This window comes from Cervus canadensis, chromosome 7 (genome assembly GCF_019320065.1).
Source record: "Cervus canadensis isolate Bull #8, Minnesota chromosome 7, ASM1932006v1, whole genome shotgun sequence".
NCBI classification, from domain to species: domain Eukaryota; kingdom Metazoa; phylum Chordata; class Mammalia; order Artiodactyla; family Cervidae; genus Cervus; species Cervus canadensis.
The window spans coordinates 74,175,874-74,201,355 of NC_057392.1; the positions used below are offsets into that span (position 1 = coordinate 74,175,874).

At 37.3% G+C, this 25,482-nt stretch overlaps 1 protein-coding gene across 2 annotated transcripts in view; it reads right to left on the reverse strand.

Moving 5' to 3' along the window:
- The window catches only part of SERPINI1 (serpin family I member 1), a 74,426-nt gene that overhangs the window by 22,997 nt on the left and 25,947 nt on the right, over positions 1 to 25,482 (reverse strand). For both annotated transcript variants that reach the window (XM_043473812.1, XM_043473811.1), the window contains exons 2-5: positions 5,879 to 6,146; positions 4,639 to 4,869; positions 2,619 to 2,813; positions 589 to 793 (exon numbers count right to left, since the gene is read on the reverse strand). In XM_043473812.1, the coding sequence (XP_043329747.1) occupies positions 589 to 793; positions 2,619 to 2,813; positions 4,639 to 4,869; positions 5,879 to 6,128 (881 nt within the window). In that variant the 5' untranslated portion in view covers positions 6,129 to 6,146. The remainder of the gene's footprint in view (positions 1 to 588; positions 794 to 2,618; positions 2,814 to 4,638; positions 4,870 to 5,878; positions 6,147 to 25,482) is intronic.

The following is a 25,482-nucleotide window of genomic DNA, read 5'->3' on the forward strand; positions in this document are numbered from 1 at the left end:
AAGCACACAGACAGTACCTACTACAAAGGATTTGATATGGTGAGGGGCCAGAGATAGGGCTGAGGAAGTGGATGGTAGTCAGAATATCTAGGCCCTGAATAGCTTTTATTCTTTCAGCCACAGGGAGAATTTTAAGCTTTCTTCCTGCTTATTTATGATTGCATCTTAACACCTAAAACATGACTTGCTTGCACTTCCAACGAAGTAGAAAGTTATTTTCCCCCAGCTATTATCCACTTCAAATATTAATGAACTACCAGAAGACTGTCAATGCAAATGATATTCAGAGACAATCTATTGAAAAATCTTCTAAAATTAAGCTAAGGATATTGACTCATATCTGAAACTTGGTCTTGATAAGTAGTACTGAATGAATCAATGAGTCAGCCTGTGTCTCTGGGCAGAACTGAATGAGTGTGAAAGAATACTTTTTAAAAAGATGAAGAAGGAGGAGGAGAAGGAAAAGGAGGAAGAGAAGAGCAACAGAAGACAAAATTCAAAAGCAGTGACAAGGGCTCCTCTGAGTCAGAACCCTCACTGGTACCCTCTGCCCATATGCTATCAGAAGGAGTTATATAGGAGTCTCACCTGGGCAGGTACACTTCCACCTTTTGCTTCTTCACAGAGTTCGCCCACTCTTCAATCAGCTGTGCCTTAACCAATGGCTCCAGGGTGGCCAGGGGAACTTCCTGTCTGGACAGTACCAGCATCATACTTACGGCATCTCCCTCGTATGGTATTTCCAGCACTTGGTAGATGCCACCAGCTTCATTGGAGCCGTCACTAAATTCCCCTAAAGAGGACAGAAAGGAGGTAAAAGGCCCCCATCAAGGCTGGAATAAAATGTTTAAATTTGTTATAACTTTCTTCCAAAATAACGTATAGAATATAAAAAAATTCAGGCATCTGAGAAGAAGACTATTTTAAAGTAGGCCCTGAAATTCAAGTGATTCCTCAGTCCTACCAAATTAATTTTAGGATCTCCAGAACTGTTTCACATGTGTCAAAGCATGTTCTCTAGATTTACATTTTATTTTTAAGTGAGATACTGCAAATGAATATATTTTAAGGATATCATTAAAAAAATGAAAAGTCATGATTAGAAAAATAAAGCTCTGGATCCAAGTTGGATGTGAATCCATTTACCAGTATCCACCTGATTTCCAAGAAGGGAAAAACTGACCATGTAATACCTGGTACTCTTGCTCAGTCGTGTCCAACTCTTTCTGACTCCATAGATTCTAGCCCGCCAGGCTCCTCTGTCCATAAAATTCTCCAGGCAAGAATGGGTTGCCATTCACTGGAGTGGGTTGCCATTCACTTCTCCAGAGGATCTTCCCAACCCAGGGGTCGTCCACCAGGGAAGCCTACTCTATTATTACCACAGCTAAAAGTTTTGAGGCCAAGGTAGCACAGCCAACATGAAATCTAGAGCATTTATGGTGATTAAAATCTCCAAATTAGATAATTAGTTAATTGGTTTAGTGTTCTATGAATTTAGCTAAATTGACCAGGCTTTCACTAATAATAATAATATAGTCTTTAAAATAAATAGCCCTGCCACTAGTTTAAAATTTGCCCCATTTTCAAAACAAAGGTAATGTTTTTGTTCTGAATATTTTCATTTAACTGATATCCTTTAGCCATCACATTAAATATTTTGGTTCTCAAATAAATGGATATTTTCCTTTCATATTCTGTTAATTTAATTAATTGTGATTGTAATCTGTTACTTTTATAATGTACCTTTGCATAGAATAAGATATTTGTTCTAACATATACTTAGCTTACCTACATTTCTGTTTAAGACAATAAATTATCACAGTTCAGCATGGTATGTAGAGAAGATTAGCACCCTAAACTTCTGAAAAGTCCAACAAACTATCCCTGAAAATAATGTCAAAGATGCTGACTTGTATCACAAATTATAGATTCTCAGTAAGTGAAACTATGAATAATTATGCCTGACCATGCATACTTATGGGCTTCCCAAGTGGCACAGTGGTAAAGAATTTGCCCGCCAGTGCAGCAGATGCAAGAGACATGGGTTCAATCCCTGGGTCAGGAAGATCCCCTGGAGTGGAAATGGAAACCCACTCTAGTATCCTGGCGTGGGAAATCCCGTGAACAGAGGAGCGTTGTGGGCTAGAGTTCATGGGGTCTCAAAGAGTCAGACATGACTGAGCAACCGAGTGCACACACACACATACATACACAAGTCTGAAAGCCAAATTTTAAAAGGATGCTTATAGTTCAAAAAGTGATGGGGTGTACAAATCAAGACCTGGGTAGAACATATGGATCACTGAAAACTACCCCAAAGTGAAAGGCTTTCTGGAGGAACTCAGAACATTCTTATACAAGGTCAGATATTTTCACATGAATAAAGCCACTCTGTATGTGTAATCAACTTTATAAACTAAACATATTGGAAAACTGTCACAACATATAATATTCACTCAGGATCTAATCAAAAGTCTTTGAAAATGGGGCCAAGAAAATTGAATTGCAGCCCAAATCAGATTGACAAGAAATCTGAATAATGAATATTTCATGTTTTTTCTTAGAAATTTGTTGATATACTGTAAGAAGAGAGATAAAAAGCCAAAATGTCTTACCATAATAAAATTCTCCTTGTTGGTACATCATTGGAATTTGGACTTCACTTTCATCATCTTTAGTGAAGGAAAAAGTTCTGGTATTTTCAGGTCTGAATTGTGACTTCCAGCTCCCCTTGAAATAGACAGCATTGATGAGGGCCAGATGAGTGACAGCATCAAAATCCCTTGGGGATACCAAATCTTTCAACAGACCTATTCAGGAAAAGACAAATGGATGAAAATTCATATTAAATCAAAAGATGAAAGAATATCAAAAGACTGTCAAACTATCATCTGACAGAGTGATTAAGAACTTTATACCATTGTAATATTTACAATAAAAATTAAAAGTACCTAACTTTCAAAGGAAAAAATGTTACACACACACACATATACACACACTTACACACGAAAGGCATCTAAAACACCCACACCACCTAAAATAACACCAGTAGTATTCTGACGTTTGCACAAACTACAGAACCACATACAACAGAATCTCAGGCTTCCCTACTTCCTAGTTGCAATGATAAATGTAAAACTCAACAAAGAGCATGTATGTGCTCAGTAGCTCAGTCGTGTCTGACTCTGTGACACCGTGGACTATAGCCTGCCATGCTCCTCTGTCCACAGAATTTTTCAGGCAAAAATACTGGAGTGGGTTGCCATTCCCTTTTCTGGGGGATCTTCCCAACCCATGGATAGAACCCAGTCTCCTGCATTGGCAGGCAGATTCTTTACCACTGAACTACCTGGAAAGCCCCCCAACACAGAGTAAGCATTCAACAAACATTTCTGAGTTTACTCTTGTACAATGTATGTAATTTAAATGTCATCCAATTCAAACGTTTTCTTCATGTACCTTGGATATCTTTTTACCAAATATAACAACTGCTTCTGAGTAAGTGACAACAGATGTGTAAAAGCCAGTTTAACTCATGATATCTTATTTCCCATCATTTAAATGTTCCTATCTAAATCTACTGTGAAAGACATTGGGACTTTGGTGATGGCTGAAATTGTTTAAGGGGAGTTTGGAATTAAACAGCTTTCAATAATTCAGTCTGATGCAGGTGAATTATTATTCTTAACTTAGTCTTTGAATGTTAAAACACAATTGTGTTTCTTTTATGTTACATTTTAATCTCATAGTTAGAAAACACAGAACTAACATTCGCTTGGCACTCTCTCATTTTATTAGTCAGCACTTTTTTTTTTTTTAAGTCAGCATTTTGGGGATTAAGGGACAAAGAGTATGTGATCAGGGTCTTTTGTTGTGGTTGTTCCAGCATTAAATGTATTAAGACTAATATTAATTTTGGAGTCTTGACAACATGGGTTAATTAATTTAATGAACAGCCAAAGTAATCTACTTTCAGTTTGGTCTTATTTTTTTTTTAATTCCAATTTCAATTATTTTGTTGGTAAAATCGGAAAATAAAATGGTAACATGAAACATTTGGAGAGTTTGAATACATTTGGATAATAAGATTTAGAGATAAAAATTAAAACAAATGAATCTTTTTCTAATCCCTCTTCATTTATTTGACTTAAAATGGGCTTCTTTCTTTTAAAGGAATCCTGTATAATTTTTTGATTACCAATTAAGTTCTTTGGTTTAAAAGTCAACAAATATCTTTACCTCTCTTATTCTATTTTAATCACACTGTTAAGAGAGTCACCAACTGTCATTCTAAATAGTATCTAACTTATGAAATAGTCAGCTCTAGTAAAATTCCATACAGTAATAAGACTACTACTGTTCAGATGAAACTCACCAACTGGAGACACACATCTCATATTAATTTATCAGTGCCAATATTCTATATATGTCAAAAGATTTAACATCTTTCTCCAATGTTTATTCATGAATAAGGTTTCTAAAATCGGTTGTAATCTATATAAAATAATTAGTAGATACTCAACTAAATGCAATCTAACATTCAAAATGTAAAAGGAGCAAAGGGACAAATAATGTCAGAAGTAAAAGAAAGTTCAAACTAAGCTATTAGAGAAAGAAAGGAGCCAAATGACTTACTGTTTGTGTTATTCTCCACCCACTTATTGATATAGTTGGCCACAGCTACATTTTGACTGAAGTCCACATGATTGACTTCTGCATTAAAATACTTCTTTATCATTTGCAAAAACTCTTCACTGATATGAAATCCATTTTGCACAAAGAGGGAATTGGCAATTTTCATCACATACTGGCTCTCTTCAGCAGTTACCATGTGAGAAAGATCCTTTAAGAAGGAAAATTCTTCACCTGCAAAATGACAAAGGATAAGTTTATTAGTGGAATAAACACAGTGAAAGATCCTGGAGAGTGCAGGAGCATGAAAATACAGCAAGGAGGATTAAGAGAACAGGCCCAAAGAAAAAGCACTGGCTTCTTCCCCATACTGACATGATGAGGAAGTTGCAAGATTTGTGCTGTTTCTAGATGTTCAAATTAACTTTTGCAGTTTTATTACTGATATTATTTTTATTTTTATTGATTATCTATAAAGTAGAGATATTTGGGTTGTTTTCTTTCAAAGTACTTAGGTTACTTTAGTCTTTTAATTATCAGAAATATGAATTAATTTTTATTATCTAGTTTAAAAATCAAAATATTCCTTTAAATTTTACTTTCAGTAAACTTTTTAACTTTATAAATAGAAAATCCAGTCAAAATTGTATTACTTCTCAAGTTTTTAATGAGTTAATCCTTATATATATTAGAAATATTAAATAGAAATGGTACATCATAGCAAAGTGATTACAAAATACATTTTGGCTAGAAATTTTCTCCAATACAAAAGATTTTCATGATAGTATTACACAACATCCCAAAAAAATTCATGGTTTCTAGTTGAACAATGAAGATACAGTTGATTTTAAGTAAAAATTTCCGATATTTAGAGAATTTTTTCTTTAAAGCACTCCTCATAGTTGTAAATTCTCATTTATTTATGTGATAATGATTAATTATCTCTCTCTAAATTGGAAATGCCATCAGAGCAAGAACCATGTTTGCTTTTGTTAATCACAGTGAAGTTTATTTAAATAATAATAATAATAATAAAGATATCATTTCCTTAGATTAACTCAGCCAGGGAAGCAGCTAAGAAAAAGAACTTTCCTGGGTTTCCTAATGCTTGTTTTACACATACCATCTTAGTGAGACCACTTTCTTACCCTGTGTAAATACTGCTGCCTCAGATATAGACAACACAATTGAGTTGAAAGCTAAAGTCAAACTATTTCGAGAAATCAGACCTAAGCACACTTACCATTTGTCAGGCTGTCATATCCCATTGAGTGACGGATTTCTTTCAGGGTAGACCCTTGGGCCCCAAGTTCCAACATTCCCATTGCAAGGGTGATGCTCAATGGAGAGAAGAGAATATTTTCATCCTCCCCAGTGGCTCGAAGATGGTTATACATATTCACTGACAACTCAGCAATGGTTTCATCAGTGAAAGTGGTCCCTAAAGCCAAACTTTGCAGAACCAGCAAAGAGAAGAGTCCAAGAAAAGCCATGCTGGAATAATCTCAAGCCTGGAGAACAATAATTTACATATCAATTATTATCTCAGAGAAATGGAACCATAAAATAATAAAAATAATTTCTTGAGAAAGCTGTAAAGCAAACCAAAAGTTTTTAAACACATGCAGTGTTACTGTCTCTATAATAAAAACTCATTAAGGGATTTGTTGGAAGATCCTATTAATCAATTAAAAGTCAAATGAGCAAATAATGCTGCTGAATACTGAGTATACTCCCAGGAACAAGATAGCCCTGGTCCCATCTTCATGAGGTTAAGTATATATAGATATATATTTAATAATGTGTGGTGAGGCTAATTTATCAGTTTTCACAGCCTCATCATATATGAGGCTTCTTTGGTTGCTCGGATGGTAAAGAATCTGCCTGCAATGCAAGAGACCCAGATTTGATCTCAGGGTTGTGAAGACCCCCTGGAGAAGGAAATGCAACCTACTCCAGTATTGCTGCCTGGAGAATTCCATGGACAGAGGAGCCTGGCTGGCTACAATCTATGGGGTCGCGGAGTCAGGTATGACTGAGCGACTACCACTTTCATCATATATATTTTGGTCATGACTTTGAAACAGTTTATTCTAGCTAACACTAAATTATGTAGGCCCAGGACAACCCAAGTGAAAACCAAAAAATATTTACAGCGTTTAAGATCAGTTACTGAAGTTAGGCATTTTCAAATGCCCCTTTCCCATTTACTACAGTTTGATGGCACCTGCCTGCAATGCAGCAGACCAGGGTTCAGTCCCTGGATTGGGAAGATCCCCTGGAGAAGGGAATCGCTACCCACTCCAGTATTCTTGCCTGGAGAATCCCCATGGACAGAGAACCCTAGAGGGCTACCGGGGCTACTACTCCCCCTGGCAGTTCATGAGGTCACAGAGAATCAGACACGACTGAGCAATGAACAATTTCACATGAAGTTAATGCACTAACTGGGTTACCAGCTAGAGGGGAGATATCAGACACACACTGGCCAGGAGCCCCAGTTTAGTCAGCCCAAGCTGCTGAACCCATAGGAAGTGGTAACCCTGAGAAAAAGCAAATTTGGCAGATTCCGTGTGGTTTTCCTTAGGCATCAGTTCCTAGGAGGCTGCTGTCCTCGATGCCCATCTCTGTGCAGGGAGGAGCCTCGCTTTAGCAACACTGTCCTTTCATACTCAGGCTTATAGGGCTATTTCAGCTTGCACCAGTAAACTAGTGATTCTATTTAAATAACTATTCAAAGTATCAAGCTCATCTGGTCCTTGAACCATTTTCTCTTGGGAAGAGAAAGCAGTGTCAGCGCCCAGATATCTTAGAATGATATTGCTGCCTCTTGGCAACTAGTATTCCACATGCCCTGTCCTTCCACAAAGAGCCTGACTGTCACACACTGGAAACAGGATTCCCTCTCTCCCCATATTCTGACACTGTCTGTCGTTGTAGGCACCTGGAAGTAAACTGCCTGTTCAAACAATTAAGTAGCTTCCTTGTTCTGGAAATTTTTAAAAAAAACAAATTATCATTAAAACAACAAGTAAAGTGGTAGTGAGCAAACACATTTGGAAAATTGTATTTTAACTAGTATGATGCAAAACAGCCCCCGTTTCTCAGTTACAGAGTGAACACACATTTAATCTAAGAGCAGCCTGCTTCCTACAGGTTTATGAGTCAGAGTGCCTTAGCCAGTCCTGTAATATTTCTGATCAATTTCAGAGAACTTTGCCTAGCCATTTTGCAAATCCTTCACATTTTAGGGTTAAGTTTCAGGTATGAGTTTTTTGTCTGAGAAGTTCCAAACCTCACCCCCGCACCCATCACCACACCCCAGCACCCAACCCCACACACACTTTGTGTGTGTGTGTGTGTCGTGTCTGATTCTTTGTGACCCCACGGACTGTAGCCCGCCAGGCTCCTCTGTCCGTGAAATTCTCCAGGCAAGAATATTGGAGTGGGTTGCCATGCCCTCCTCCAGGGGACCTTCCCAACCCAGGGATCAGAACCCAGGTATCCCATATTGCAGGTGGATTCTTAACCATCTGAGCCACCAGGAAACCTCATGAATACTGGATTGGGTAGCTTATCCCTTCTCCAGGGGCTCTTCCCGACGCAGGAACTGAACCGGAATCTTCTGCATTGCTCACATATTCTTTACTAGCTGAGCTACCAGGGAAGCCCACACACTTTGTAGTGAGGTTTGAATAATTCTTGCTTGTTTAGGAGGATAACGTTTAGCCTGTATGTAAATATGAACTCTCACAACCCATGCAGTGAGGACGCTGAGAATGGCTACTGGTGGGAGATGAAGCGCATGGTTGCAGAACAGAGTCTGCCATGGAAACAGTATCCAGACAGAAGCCAGATGCCAGGGCACAGCTGCCCTGTTGGTCCACAGACTTCAGCCACCATAGAGGCTGCTGTGGCATTCTCTTTTCCTCCGTCCTCTCCAGGGAAAATCAAAGTAGAAGATATGAGTTTTCTCTCTAGTTTCAGATGGAACAAATTTAGCACGTACTCTCTTAAGCTGAAAGAAAACTTAAAAAACATGGCTGGTATTTAATACTTAAGATGTAATGGTATTTAGGGGAAGTCTGAAATCCAAATGGGGTTCAAAAGCCCATGTTCTTCATCATGACACCATACTGCTATCTGATGTGCCATCTTCACTCTACCCAGCAAAGACACATTGTTTTCATTTAATGTTATCTAGTACAACACCAAGAAATTAAAGTCACTATAGGATAGTAGTCTGTCATTCAATAACACAACTATTGGGAAATGACTGCGTTTAACATGAGTGTTATATTTTAAGCTAATAAAAAGCCTTCATTCATATAAAAGTAAAACCCATTGCCAACCAATAAATATTTCAGGAAATATGGCCAAATCTATTGCATTTGTAGATATTTTTGTTTACTAATGTATATGAGTGTGTGTGTGTTGGTTGCTCAGTCGTGTCCCAATTCTTTGCGACCCCACAGACTGTAGCCCACCAGGCTCCTCTGTTCGTGGAATTCTCCAGGCAAGAAGACTGGAGTGGATAGACATTCCCTTCTCCAGGACTAACGTATGTACCATGAGATAATAATAATCATAGCTGACATATGACATATGGCTTATGACAAGTCACGTGCATTCTGTGTCTCGGCTTCCTCATTCATTACATGAAGGTGCCAATCCCTACTCTGCACACTTATTAAAGAAAGAAATGAGACAGTGTGTATGTTTGAAGCACTCATTTTATGCTAAAAGTTATACTAGTACAGGACACTAGAAAATTATTAGAAAATATGTTTCCTAGGCTTGTATAATTGCTAAGTTAAGCAAGAGATTGTAGAGACAAAATGAGAATTTTATCATTAGTGCTGGCCCACTGAATGCAGCACCATTACCCAGTCATTCAGCCAAGACTGACAGAGGTATCAGGAAGATACCAAAATTTATAAGGACCGGCTCTTGTCTTCAAGGAACTCGCATCATTGTGCAACACTGCATGATCTATCACAGTGCTTCTTATCTTTTTAAGAAAAGAGATGCTTTTAAGAATCAGGTGAAGGGTAAATCATCTCAAGAAATGCATGCAGGGGGAACAGAACATTATATTCGCTGGCCAGGGTATTTGCTGGCTTCGCATTAGGAATCCCTGATCTACAGCAGATGGTCCATTGCAGAAAGAAGTGTTTGATGGACCCACCACTCTGCAACATTGCCTTACTGGGGGAAAGAAATGTCCAAACCTATCACGTCCCTTCAAGCTTCTAGAGGATTCCTGGAAAGACCAGCCATATGTTTGCGAGGCAGGGCTCTTCCCAGGGGAGTAAGCAGCAGGACACTGATTTACATGTTCTGCTAGAGAATTAGAAACTCTAATAAATTAGAAATTCTCTAGCAGAAGCAAGTGATATCAGGAAACTCCTTAATAAAGAGTTAACGAACACTCCTCTGGAAACAGACATCTGATCTAAAGTTAAGTGATTTTTCCTTCTTTTAAAAGCAAGATCATGTGCAAGCAAAATGAACTCTGCTAGCCTGATCCAGCTATTGTGATCCCACCCACACTACCCTTTGGTCCCTGGCCCCCTTCACCTCTGCTGCTTCTGACTCCTCCTGAGTGTTTGTTTGTTTGTTTTTCCCAAAGGAGAGGGGAAGATTTCCTTTCCCCTTCTATCAAGTAGGTATACTCTCTGGATCTGTTCCTGACCTTCTCCCATGTAATGCTATTCCTGTTCCTGCTGGTGAATGTCTCTCAAAACAAAAAAGTACTTTAACTATTGTTCCTATTCATATTATCTCCAAATAAGTAAAATTCTAGCTCTGACTTTATTTTTATCTTCATTGCCAATGTGCATTGCAAATCATTCTTGGGATATTTAGTCTTTGACTCTTGCCAGCATTTCAAATTCAAGGTGGCTCAAATAAGAATCTTTGTCTTATCAATCAAACCCACCCTTTTTTATTTCCTTAAAATGTCAATATCAAAGTATTTAACACTTTCCCATCTCTTTTCCCCTTATGTTCAAGGAATGGTCAATACTTACTCCATACTGCATCCCTGACACTTCTAGACTAGCCGTCATCCCATGATCATTCCCCTGACTATGGTGGCAGTTCTTCCTTTTAATGCATTCCTAAGGACTCCACCAAGAACCCTCAGCCATTCTCTGAACCCCAGGCTACGGTCCTCCTCATTCCAACAACTGCATATCCTCCCGATGAACTGTCTTGATGTGCTGTTACGAACAGGTATTCCTATATTTACAAAACCTTGGGAATCACCCTTATGCCCGGAGACTAAACGCCCAAATCTTTAGTCTTGAACTTAACTCACTGCTATGCCATGCCAGCGTTTCCTTCTATCCATTACTCTCCTTCCTGGATCCTGCATTTCTAGTGAGAATCCCTTTTGCAATACATATCCCAGAATTTCCCTCTCCTGTTTCTGGCTTGTGTAGTTTTCTTTCTGGAACAACTTCAACCCGGTTCCATATGTTCAAATCCTAACCACTTATCAGGGTTCCTAACCGCTTCCTTTTCTTTTATGAGTACCCTCCTAGTTCTTCAGTTAAAACAGCTATTTCCCCTTTCTCTGAAATCTTGGCACATTTTATCTCTACCTCTCCAACAGGGTGTACCATTGCTTCCTTATATCACAGACAATTCCGTACATGTGTCTTCTCCGAGGCTTTTTGAAGGCACAATAGAAGTACATTCATCTTTTATATCTTAGGATAATCAGAATAAGCACCTAATGCATTCCACATATTAGGTGCCCAATAAATATCTGTGGTATGAACAGAGCCTGAGATCTAAAGGTCCACACCGCTGCATTAGAAGGAACAGCAAGAGTAGCTGCTGCTTCTACAATTCTTGAGGTTCATTTAATTTGAGCCCACAGGTAGTAGCTCATTTCCATTTTTTTACTCCCTGTGATAAAGTGTTTCCTTATTGAGTCTGAGACGGTCTTTCCAGCCTGACAAGGTGGCACTGTCACCAATGCTGGTGTAATGCAATGGCTGGACACGGGATGCATTAACAAACAAGTATACCACCTTGAAAAATCGCAAAAGGTGATACCCAAATGTTACTGTATTAACAGTTGTCTACAAAATGCCAGGGTCCTGCCATTAATCATAACAATCCATGCATTCCGAAATATATTACTCTCACATGGAACACCACTTTGTAGATTATTTTCAAGCTACTGAATAAAATCCTTTCTTCATAAAAACAAGGGGCTACAGTACCAGACTAATAGTGAACTGTGTTGTGGTGCTAGGAAAGGCAAAGGCAGCTGAGCTGTGGATGAACTATGTTAATTCTTGCATTTTTCCTTCTATTGCTATTGGTCGGGTAGGTTGTGGACACATGTGTGAGTATCTTGCTTCAGAAAACACTTCACTGAAACAGGTTAGAGAACGAAATCATTTTACAAATTGATGGTAAAGGTCTGCCTACAATGCGGGAGACCTGGGTTCAATCCCTGGGTTGGGAAGATCTCCTAGAGAAGGAAACGGTAACCCACTCCAGTATTCTTGCCTGGAAAATCCCATGGACGGAGAAGCCTGGTAGGCTACAGGCCATGGGGTCGCAAAGAGTCGGACACGACTGAGCGACTCACCTTCACTTATGAGGAATCGCAGAACCCAAAGCTAGAACAATTTAAAAAAAAAGATAGTAGTCTTATTTATAGACAGGCTGATTATTCATATATGTAGCATTTCTTTTTTGATAATCCAATTATTTGAAATTTTTAAAAAGTGGTTTCATATTTTGAGTTGAGAAAGCAAGGGAGGTGTTCTTTAGAAGGTGAGATAAATAGCTGAAGAAGGTCCTTTCTCCAGCAAGAAACAGCCATGGGACTTAACTAGGGAGAAATGTCTACTGCAAAGAATATCTGAAACTATCACAATATTTTTTTGTTAATCAACTATATCCTAGTACAATAAAAAGTTTTTTTTTTTTTTAAACAACACTGTCTTGAAGCCCTCTGGCCTATTAATTCTCAGATTTTTGCATGTAAATTTTTTAACTGAGGGAACTAAATTTAGGTTTGCTAAATTTTTACTTTACCAAGTACATATATTGGGGTGGGGGCAAAAAAATTCACAACAATAATGCCTCTTACAATCACATAAAAGAACAAGCATTTCCAAATGAAAATAAGACAGTCACTTATAGAGTATATATTTAAATTCATGAAGCTTCTTTTTCCCCCATGAGAAGGTATTGAGTAGCTGGAAATCACTACTCTAATTTTGGTTAGTTCTAGCTCACTTGGCGAAATTTGGAACAAGAAAGTTGACGTTTCTGGATCTGTGTTTCCTGATTAAGAGACAGGTTTAAGCTAGATCAGCAGAAATGAAACTGGGAAATTTTTCAAAGAATTTGTCACATACAAAAAAAAAGAGTCATTACCTTGTGAAATAATATGTATTTAAGCAACCTATATTTTAGCAAGCTTCATCAACTATAACATGCATGGTATTCCTTCTTATCCCCAATTTTAACTTTTCTGAAATTGGAATGATTCTTTTAATCAATGTTCAATGAAACCAGCTGGTCCTCAGACAGAGAGACAAGTTGCCATTACCTGTATAAGCATCATAGCCTGGAAAATGTGAACTTTAGGCTATTTGTTTACCCTTGCTCTCTAAGCTGACTTATTTTCACTGATGTTGGCTACCATAATTAAATTCTTGCTTCAAGCTGGATCTAGAATTGCCCTCAAAAGTAATATAGTATGATGGCAGTACTAGAAAGAAAGAGAACCACATACATGGAAGAGAATAAAAAGGAGAATGCAAACTACTATAAGTGATGCAAGCATTTATTAGTGGAGAAATGAACTAACTGATTTTCTTGTAAAACAACAACCAAGTTTTTATTTTTTATTTTTTTACAGAGCACCCAACAATAGTAGACACATCCAAAGAGTTAATTTGTGCTAGTAGATGAATCTTTTATTCCTGGGATATATACAAGGAACTGTCTGTTGGATGTCAAGCAGTACAATTAAAGGCAGAAGAATTCGCCAAATCTCTCAGGATAAATCATAGTGTTTTCAAAGCAACAAAGATGAATTACTTATGCATGCTTTGTGAAGGACTACTGAAGTGAAGTCGCTCAGCCGCGTCTGACTCTGCAATCCTATGAACTATAGTCTGCCAGGCTTCTCTGTTCATGGGATTTTCCAGGCAAGAAACTGGAGTGGGTTGCCATTTCCTTCTCCAGGGGACCTTCCTGACCCAGGGATCGTACTTGGGTCTCCCGCACTACAGAAAGACTCTTTACTGTCTGAGCCACGAGAGAAGCCTAAGGACTACTGCTCTGGTGCTAAGCTATCAAAATCATCCTGATAACTTTCAAAAATAGATATATACTTAGGTGAAGTGTAGGGGTATGGTGACGGAGTAATCAAATCATCAAACGGAAATGTAGAGAACACATCACTACTCTCTGAAATATCTTTTTTTCCCCCGCACCTCAGGATAATTGTTTTTCATTTATTTTTATTAGTTGGAGGCTAATTAATATCTTAAGATTACATTTAAAAAAAAAAAAAGATTACATTTCAATCACAAAAGCACCAAAAGTTTTTGATCAAAAAAATGCATTATGTAAAGTATCATGTCATATGCATGATAAATAATGGCCCAGTGTTAATTCAGAAGGATGACAAGAAGCCTTAGAGTTAAACTCTGGTTATTAAGGGAATAATATGCTATGGAATGAATAAATATATTTCATTGTGTTATTTTTAAAAAGACATGTACACCTTTTTCCTTTTTAAATATCCCTTCTAAAAAAACAGGTGTTATTAAATTGAGATGTGTATTAAAACCAAAAGGTCAGAAGCAAGGAAATAAGAGAAACAAAGAGGTTTAATTTTGTAATTGCAACATCTATGAAATTATGATATCAATGATTTCATCTTATCATCTTTTTCTTTCTTTTGCTTTTCCCTTCAGCTATTCAGCCCACTGGGACTCTTTTTGATAGTCTCTTAACTTAGATTTTTCTGTAAGATACATATTTATGTTCTTTTTCCTGTTCCGTTGCATCAAGCAAAAAAAAAAAAAAAGAAAGCCCATCAAATATCTCTCCAACAAGGGGGAAATGGCCAGGCAAATCAAAGGACCGGAGGTAGGGAGAGAGAAAACCTATAGAGATTTAATTTACCATAAAAAATTATAAAAGACTTGGAAGTGGAGCAGGATGATTCCTGGGTGTCTTCAGTGAAAAATTATGCATTATCTAGAACATACCCTTCCAAGTTATCTAACTGTGGGTTTGGGCCATTCATTGTTTTTGAACAATTTTACAACTCTCTAAATTACAGAGAATTGATAGTGATGCAAATGAGTCTTGTCTATAAAATGCACAGTGTACATGAATGGTTAGAATGCAATTGCTTATTGCCCTGTGGTAGTGACCAGCTTTGCATCTATTAAGCAAATACATTTCAATAGTCCTGATAGACTTATGTATTCATTTGCTTCCTGGATTCTCTCATGAATTGTTTGTAACATGTTACTGGATTTCTTACTAATTAACGAGCTAAATAAAATCTTTGACATTTGTTCATTTTATATTTGTATGAAAATCAATATTATAATCTTTTTAAAAGGTAATTTTTCTTTATTTTTTTAAATCCTTGAAGTTAGAATTCTTTCTTCCAAAAAATGTTTATTTTCATGGGATACCCCAATAAGCAGAATAGGAAAAAACTGTGATATTAGCCTTTACTTAATCACTGACTATTCCTTAATTATTGGTTGAATTAGCATTGTACCAGGGGTATCCCAAAGTGATTTCATAGAACTCTGTGGTTTGGAATTACTGATTATATAGCAGCCAGCACTGAGTTGCTCTCCTATAGTTTTAAAGTTCTTGAGTATTTTGCATGCATCCCAGATGAAGGTTAGGCCTGGAAGAGACAATGGAGGTCTGGTCATTTAGGGACTCACTAGTTCAGGTAATGCTGAGAAATAATTAAAGGTACCAAAACTTCCCAGAATTTATAAAGTGCTTTGACATATGTTAATACAATTAACATATAGTCCTCAGGCTAATTGTAATGAAGATGAACAGTGACTGAGAAGATTGGCTTTCTCTGGCAGTATCTAAGGCTTCCAAGGAGCTTTTGGGTTTTCTCAGTAATCTCCCTGGGCCACAATATCATCTATCTAGTAAGAAGCAGGGGCCATAAACTTTCAAGAATATTTCACAACAAAGATAACCTCTTGGGAAATTGTTTTGACTCAGTAAATAAATTCTGAATAAATAAATCTCTGACCAAAACTTTTCCTACTTTAAGCCCTAAGAAATTTCTAAAATTAAAAGCCAAAATATTGTTTACTCTGTATCCTTCAAAAAGTTAGGAAAATGTGGTCCAAAAGAACTCTTGGCAATAATAAAAATATTACTTATGTGTCCTTGTCCAACAAGATAGCCATTTGACAATGTAATTACTGGGTTCTAGTAATGTGGTTAGTGCAACTGAGGAATAATACTTTTAATTTAATTTAATTTAAATTAATTTAAATAGTTACATGTAGCTAGTAGTTACTGAAGGACAGGGAAGCCTGGCGTGCTGCAGTCCATGGGGTGTAAAAAGACAGACACATATTTGAGTGCCTGAACAAGTGGTTACCATATTTGAAAGTGTAGAGCTACAAGTAGGCGAAACACATTTACTCTTCATAACCTGACCATGATACAAGTGTTTGAAACAAAAACAGAAAAGTCAGCAGGGACCTCACAAAACATGTTTCTTTAAAAATATACTCCCTTTCTTCAGGAGATCTTAACTCATGAGGAGGCTCCATTTAGAATTCCAAAAACGTTTGGTTAATGCCGGTGATTACTGAGGAAAACAAAGTCAATGTCAACAAAACCTGGGGAATTGGCAGGTGCTTGGTCCTCCTAGAAATACGATGTGGGCTTTCCACAAAATGGGAATGAATAATTCTGTTTGGCACAATTGGGAGAGACTTTGTACTGGCCAACAAACAACTTCCTCTGGAATACTGTCAGGAAAGCTAAACAAGTGACATGCAAGCCCCACAGCAAAATTCAGTGAATAGTTTCAGAGAGATAGGTTAAAAAGTCATCATCAATCAAGGTCATGCATGGCCCAAGGCCACGTTGGAACTAAGCCAGACACTAATGGTCTGAGCTTACCCATTAAGGCTTTAAGAAATCCCTGCCTCCCTCTCACTCTCTTCCCTAGCCTGAAGGTTTAGCTGTTTATAAGACTGTAGAACATTTCTGCCAGAAACACTTTGCCCAGACCCTCATGTTATAGATGAGGAAACAAAGTCATTTGTACTGAACATCTTGTACACAAACAATATTTAATGAGCTACTACAGACACTTAAAGAAAAAGCCAAAACTTCCGATGTGAATACTGAATTTCATTCACTCATTCCATAAATACCTGTCCTTGACAGCTACATGTCACACCCTACACTAGTTACTAGGGATGTAGATGAGAACAGAGAAACACAAGAGAGGCCTTTGTGGTTATTTTCCTTCTTGTGTTCTACATTGTTTAAAGAAATATTCAGGTTTTTTCAGATTTCAGGTTTTTTCTATTTTCAATAAAAAATATTGGATTTTCTATTTTTCAAATATTAAAATATTGCTTGTGTAATAAAGCTTTTAAAGTTGAATATGTCTCTAGAAAACTAACGAATACCCAGGTGTAATGTTGCTTCTCAATTATTTGCCAGTGGAAAAAGTAGAAATAAGTAGCAGTAACCTCATCGCGCGAACGATCATTCACTAACACTTAAGTACACCCTGAAAGACTGAGAAATCAGGTAAAATACCCAGAGAAGTTTTGTGGTGTGCTAACCTTAAAAAAAAAAAATTTTTACAGAAAGATTTCCAGAACATTCAAATCTAGTTTTAAACTTGTCTTGATAATGTACAATCAGAAGTGTAAATACAATTTTGTAACGTGACGATCTTCTAACAGAGAACAGTAGTGGTTAGGGCTCTTGACCAGACGCAGAATTTCAGATATTCAGTATATTTGCATGTTTTTAAAATTATATTCGGGTTATAATTACAGTGTTTTCAACTCCCCTTTCTCCCTTCCTTCTTCCTTTCCTTCATTTCCTCCTTCCTCTCTCTTTCCTTTCCTTTTTTTGATTCTCTGTCTCTCCCCATGATAATGCAACCCTACAGCTATTGTTAATTTGCTCCCCTAGCTTTACCCTCTCGCCTTATTTTAAGAGATCGTGGGTGAGGTTTGGGGACAGCTAAACTATCCTGAAGCGAAATGCATAGGTTCTCTTTGCCTCAGGGTCTGTTAAGGCTACACAAGTCTACTTCTTTATCCTGGCTAATAATTATAATGTTCCTAAGATCAGCTTGCCCTTTTAGTAATATGGTTTAGGCTCATGGAATTCTGACACCAAGGTGAATAAGGCAAGATGTTAATATATTAGATCAAGTCTTGTGAAATTGCCATTTTTATAAGTGAAATTGGTCAGGTATCAGCAACATCATATGCTTCCAACTACACTTTACTGAGCATCTATTGTGTCCCAGGCCAAGTATTAAAACATTAACAGATTGTTTTGTTACTTAGTATTTCATACAGTTGTTTTACTGTTTTGAGAGGTTACAATATCTCATATTTTTAATATGCATCCTAGTTAAGAAATCTGGGGAAACAGTTATGATTTCCTCTTAGAATTCTTCTCTCTTTATCTTTTGCTGGAGATGCTAGAAACTGACAGAAGGAACTCTCCAACCAATACAAAACACCAACCTAAATTAGGTGGCTCTTTCTTTAGAAGAAAACCCACAAAATCCCTGTAGCTCGCACCCTCTGTACCCCGAGGAAATTGTTATATGCCTTATTTTTTTTTTTTTAAACATCAGTTGTAAAAAGTACTTTTTTATTTTTTAAATTTGTATTGGAGTATAGTTGATTTATCATGTTGTGTTACTTTCTGTTGTACAACAAAGTGAATCAGTTATACAGACCTATAAGGGAAAACATTCTAAATAAGGGCAGATACATACATTACTTTTTAAATGGCCTTTTGTTGGACTATAGACAGTGGGGAAAGTGAAAGTGAGAAAGAACATGTCAAAAAAATTTCACTGCTTTGTTGTTTAACTCTTAAAATTTAAAATACAAAATTTTCCTGATATTGACTAACGTTGTATTAATGCTATTTGAAAATATCCACCTGGTAACTCTATTTATAAACCTGCCGCACACCATAACAGGGGATTTCTAAAAGTACTTTGGTTTCCTCTTCCTGTTCATCACTGTGAATGACTGAAAAAGCAACATGTAATTTTTCTTGCTGAGTGTGGGCAAATAAGTGAAACGTGTATGCAGATATATGGGCTATATGAAAGTACCCTGGTTTCACTTCCTGTAATTTTCAGAACAATATTTACAATATAGTAACAGCTTTAGGAAGTGTGTAGAAAGATGAATCAAGGAAATCAGCCAATGACATGTTGCATAGGCAAAAAAAAAAAAATAAAAATAGAGACGGCTAGGGTACTTCTCCACAAGGCAGAGTTAAATCATTCCAAATGGTAACCAGTGTGTCTTATTTTCAGAGATCTGTAGAGATGTATCAATAGATTTTAATTCTTTTCTTTTGAATGTCTTCCAAGTTTAATAGTCTTCACTGACAGGAAATGGTCCCTAGCATGCTCCTTACATAGCCACTTAAGGCTTTCCCCATCATTGTACAGTTAGATGGAGGGGTTTATCTCATGGTTCTTATATCATGAGAACCAGCACTGATGGGCACCCTGTGATGATACAGCTGTCTTCCTCTGGCTTAACAACTGAAGGACCCAGAAGAGTCTGGGGAAATGGAGGCAAGGATACTGGCTTTTCATTTTGTTATCTTGTGGGCTGCCTCTTACACATCTTAAGATTTATAAAATGTTAAAGCTAGTTGTGTCAGAGAAATTTCAGAGAATATTTTTATGACTCCAAGGTATCTGTCAGAGTCTATCTTGCAGATGAGACATCTATAAGTAAATTGGAATAAAATGAAATAGCTCTCTCAACTTAGCTTTTTAAAAATTCAGATAATTGGCAGAGAATCCTTGCAGAGAATGACTGAATGGTGGGCAACCTAAGCCTCATAGATTTTACCCTGTAACAGAGCTATAGAACTATAGTTTTAAATATGCAGTTTTATAGGCCCAAGGAGAAAAACAATGAAAGGCAGAGCTCAAGTCAAGAGAAGTGGCTGAGAGGCCACCCAAATAGAATGGGAGACACTGTCTGCTTCCTCATGTCTAGGATTGCTTGAGAGTTTACATGTGGCTGCTGGGGGCCTGAAGAGGAGGGCATCGCTAATAAAATTCAAGAACACAATTAGGGACCTCTCAGTTTCAAATTTTCCCATAAAATATATCCTTTGACCTCAGTTTTCTCCCCAGGGACTAATTAATTCATGGAATTCTAGAGCTAAAAAATAACATAATGGACCAGGCATCTGGGCATAATGTAAATTATTGCTCATCCTCATAACAAGCTGGAAGTTAAGTGAAGGTAATTCTGTTTTGTAGAATAAGAAACTGAAACCTAGTAAGTTTAAGATATTTTTACAACATTGATAAGTTTACTAAGGAAGAGAAAAGGCGGCTGAACTTTTGCCTGAGGGCTTCAAACCCCTTCCTAGTTTTACTGTGCCATGCCAACCATGTTGGGCAGGAATTCCCTCAACAACGCCGACTCTGTGTGAATTCTGTGTGCCAAATGATGCTACAACAGGCTTTAAACATAAAGCATCTTAATATGGATCTTAACCTGTTATATAATACATTATAATACTTAAACTTTTAAAGTAAAAATCATTAAATAGGTAAAACATTCACAGAGGACAAATTCAAAGGTGTGAAAAGGCATATAATGAAGATTCTCTTTCCCACACTCTCCTGTCCCTCAGTCAGCCAATTTCTCTTGGTGAATCAATGTTATCTTCCAGAAATATCTTATATATATTCAGTATATATACATCCCCTTTTCTTATAGAAATAATAGCATAATATACATACTCATTTGCAACCTCATTTTTTCATTCAGCAATATATCTTGGAAAATATTTCTTATCCGTACATAAGGAAGTCCCTCACTTTAATTTTTTTTAACAGTGTCACAGTATTTCACTGCATGGGCAAGCCATAATTTATTTAATTAGTCTCCTACCAATGGGAATTTAGATTATTGCAATTTTTTGCTATTACAAATAATGAGGCAATGAGTAATTTCAGAAATACATCATTTCACAGGTGTGCAATTACCTCTGCAGGATAAATTCCTAGAAGGTAAATTGCTAGGTCAAAAGACACAAGTACTTGCAATTTTGATAAATGGTGCCAAGCTGCTCTCCTTAGAGGTTATATCATTATTTAAAAAATCTTAGGAATACACTCAGAAAGAAATAAGGAAGATATACACAAGAAAAATGGAAATGTCGCTGAGAAACAGATTTTAAAAAACACAGAATATTTCATCTCCTGTGTAATATTCTTCCTAAAATAAGGACAGATGAACATGTTAAACAACACCAACGGGGTATAATCAACAAGATCCAGATGGCAGGAAACTACGCAGGACAAGTGATTGTTTCAACAAATAAAATGTAAAAATAAAGGGCAGTGAGATGCAGCGAGGCAGATGGATTTAAAAAGATTTCAGAGACACATCAACAAATTGTAATTTTTGGACTTTATCTGAATGCTGGCTGAAGCAAACAAACTGTAAAAATCATTTACGGCATTATGAGACAATTGAGGGGAAAGACTAGGATAAATGAAAATTGATATCTTATTCTTAAATTCAGTATCCTAAAGCTATAAGTTCTCCCTATATTACTCTGTACCTTTAATGCAATTTCAATAAAAATAACAACTTCAAAAAATTAGACAAGCTAATTTAAAGTTTATATAGAAAAAAATTAGAAAGCAGTAATAGCAAGAAAAGCTCTGGGGATACAATAGTGATCAGATACTAAAATGCACTTAAAAGCTACGATAATACTCTGTGGGAGAAGGTGAGGGTGGGATGATTTGAGAGAACAGTATTGAAACATATACATTACCATACATAAAATAGGTGACCAGTGCAAGTTTGATGCATGAAGCAGGTCACTCAAAGCTGGTGTTCTGGGACAACCCAGAGGGATGGGGTGGGGAGGGAGTGGGGGCGGTTAGGATGGGGGACACATGTACACCCGTGACTGATTCATATTGATGTATGGCAAAAGCCACCACAATATTGGAATCAGTCTCCAATTAAAAAAATTTTTTTAAAAAGCTACAATAATTAGAATGGTGAGAAATATAATTTGGTATATGATAAAATTTAGCATGTCAAATCAGTGGGGTAACAGAGATTATTCAGTAAGTGATAACTGGTGTTAGAAAGAGGAGAATATCCAGGTATTAAAAATAAAGGAGATGAGTAGTTTGTATTTTAAATCAAAATAAGTTCCAGATAGATCAAACTTTAAAAGTGAAAACTGAAACTTGAAATTTCCAGGGAGAAAGCATGGGAATTTTAAAACATACATTCATAAGTAAAGATATGTGTGTACATTCATAAGTAAAGATAAATATGTGTATATATAGTTCATATATATATGTAAATACATATATATTGATATTATATATATAGGTTACAGATATTTATGTTGTGCTATCTTTATATTTTATGTATATATACTATACACATGTATTATACACACAGTGTTGAATGGAGAAGGCCTAAGTGTGACAAAGACCCAGGAGCCATTAAAGATTAATAAATTTTACTATATATATATATACAGATTAAAATTTTGCACTGCTGCTGCTGCTAAGTCGCTTCAGTCCTGTCCGACTCTGTGCGACCCCACAGACGGCAGCCCACCAGGCTCCCCCATCCCTGGGATTCTCCAGGCAAGAACACTGGAGTGGGTTGCCATTTCCTTCTCCAATGCATGAAAGTGAAAAGTGAAAGTAAAGTTGCTCAGTTGTGTCCGACTCTTAGCGACCCCGTGGACTGCAGCCTACCAGGCTTCTCTGTCCGTGGGATTTTCTAGGCAAGAGTACTGGAGTGGGGTGCCATTGCCTTCTCTGAAATTCTGCACAGTAGAAACCACATGGGTAAAGTCAAAACAGAAGGGATAAACTGAAAAATCTTAAAGATAAGGGATAAGTTCTCTACTCTATATAAGACCTCTATCAATTAAGAAATCCAACAGAAATCCTATAGAGAAATAGGCAAAGGATAGACATCAAAAGATTTTAATAGCTCTTAAACACATAAAGATGATCAAACTTTTCTACAATTATTAATTATAGTAAAATTACACTGAGGTACCACTAGTTACTTATCAGATTGATTAAAGTAATATTTAGGCCTAAACTATGCAGATATAACACAATGGCCTTAAAGTCTAGGACCACTTACTACAGGTACATTTCTTTTTTTTTTTTTTACAGGTACATTTCTTATGAGGATCGGGGTATTAACGTAGTGCCCAGTTTTAGATATTCATGAGGATGCCCTTGAACCACCTCAAAAACATTAGCTTATTCTGCTCAGTATATTCTGGAGGAATATAAATAACAAATAGACAAACTACTGTAAGTCATCTGATACAAAATACTGGGATATTTACCAGGATATACTTCAATTGTCTTTTTCTAGACATATAGGAAGACAAATTTTTCCTTGGACACAGCTATCTATGATATTACCATAGGATAAAAGACAAACAACAGGGAGGTCTCTGATGGCCTAATGGTTAGGATTCTGGGCTTTCATTACCGTGGCTCTGGTTCAGTTCTTGGTCAAGGAACTGAGATCTCACAAGTCGCGCAGAGAGGCCAAAAAATAAGAGAAACAAATAATAAATTGTCATTGGTGTGCTTTTAACCCACAAGTCAGATTTTCCGCCTTTTGCATTTAACTCACAAGTCAGATTTTCCACCTTCAATCATTCTGAATTGAGTAATATCTAACACCTTCTGATTATTTACAAAGGAATAATTTTGTGGGTTTATGACCTTATTGTAGAACATGGCCACATGTCACACATCAAAATTACTTGCCTTAGCATAATTATGTTAACAGAGTGAAATGATGCTCACATTTGAATTTGCATGGCTCAATCATGGCAGCAGTCAGCACCATCTGTTGATTGCTTTCCTTAGTGTCTGCGGCACAAAGGCTCTCTGAGGTCAATTTTCCTTTTGGTTGTGGCTCTCTTTGCTCATCCGTACTTCTTAGCCACATAAATGGATGACATTTAAAAACCCTTTTGTATTTTTTGCAATAAAGCTACAAGGCAACCAAAGATGTTCTCAGGGGGGTGAGTTATTTTAAGATTGAGACCCTAGTAGGATTAGATAGCATCTGTGTAGCCTCTAAGGATCATTAATATCATTAATATGAGGCAAAGTCCTAGAATAAATGGCTTCTAGGAGAGCATAATTTATTCAGAATGACATGACTTTAAAATGTTTTTATTACCTATTATTAAAAAGAAAGATGATAAAACTCTTTCTCTAAATCAGCACTTCGCAGTGTGTGGTCTGCATCAGAATTTCCTAGGAGATGGTGAAAATGCAGGTTGGAGGCCGTATTACCAACCTCTTGAATCATTCTAGACATACACCCCTTGCCCTCTCGCCTGTACTTTTTATGAGATAGTTCAGGATGCAATCAAGTGTTAAAATCAAGTTGGGAAGATTACAAACTAGCATGTGCTTCTCAGTAAAACTGAGCTTTTAGGCAGTGGTGGTGAAGGAGTAACATTGTTACATTTGTTTCTAGGATTATTGAACATACCTAGTTACTTTTCACTTTCATGCACTGGAGAAGGAAATGGCAACCCACTCCAGTGTTCTTGCCTGGAGAATCCCAGGGATGGTGGAGCCTGGTGGGGCTTGGTGGGCTGCCGTCTACGGGGTTGCACAGAGTCGGACACGACGGACGTGACTTAGAAGCAGCAGCAGCAGCAGGTATTAAACATACCTACCTCCTTCCTAGACTGCAAGCTCCATGAGGGCAGGAATCACCTCTGTCTTGCCCAGGATTGTCTGGGGACTTAACCCATTGCTTGACCTAGACTGCCCTCAACATTCACTGGGTGAATGATTTAAATATATTATGCCCACTTCAAGGTGAGAAAACAGGCTTGGAAAGGTAGACAGCCCAAAGCCACTCAGAGGGTGAGGAGAAAGTCCTTCCGGGCTGGCTCCACACCCAGGCCCTTTCCTTCTCATGGGACGTTCAATTTGGTGGTAGAGGGGATCTATATCAGCTTGCCTGTTAAACAATCAAATCCTCAAAAAGCCCAATTAATGAGCTTATTTAGAAGACAAAATAAGTTTTATAGTGCTTTAGAATGTGTGAAAAAAAAAATCAACACAGCACAAGGGGATAAGAAAGTGAGGGGATGTGAAGAACTATTTCAATTTTAAATAAAATGATGGAAAGTTTTCACTAAACAGGTGATTTTTTGAACAACCTTAGAGGAAGAAGCAAGCCACTGACACTCGGGGTCAGAGGCCAGGGACCACCAAGAGCAAATGCCTGAGGAAGGAGTGGTCTGTTTAGTCCACAGATCTACAAAAAGCCAACACAGATGGAACAGAGAGGGTGGGGAGGACGGGGAGAAACCTGATCAGAATGAGTTACAGAAGAACTGGAAGAGATGATTCAGGAACAGCCCAGACAGCACTTTGGAAGAACAGAGAAATTGGGCAGCAGCTGGGTGGAGAAGTGGTTAGTCAAGAGACAGCTTCTTTTGTTTGCTTAAGGTAGGAGGAAACACAAGATGCCTGCTTTCTGGTATTAATGCTCC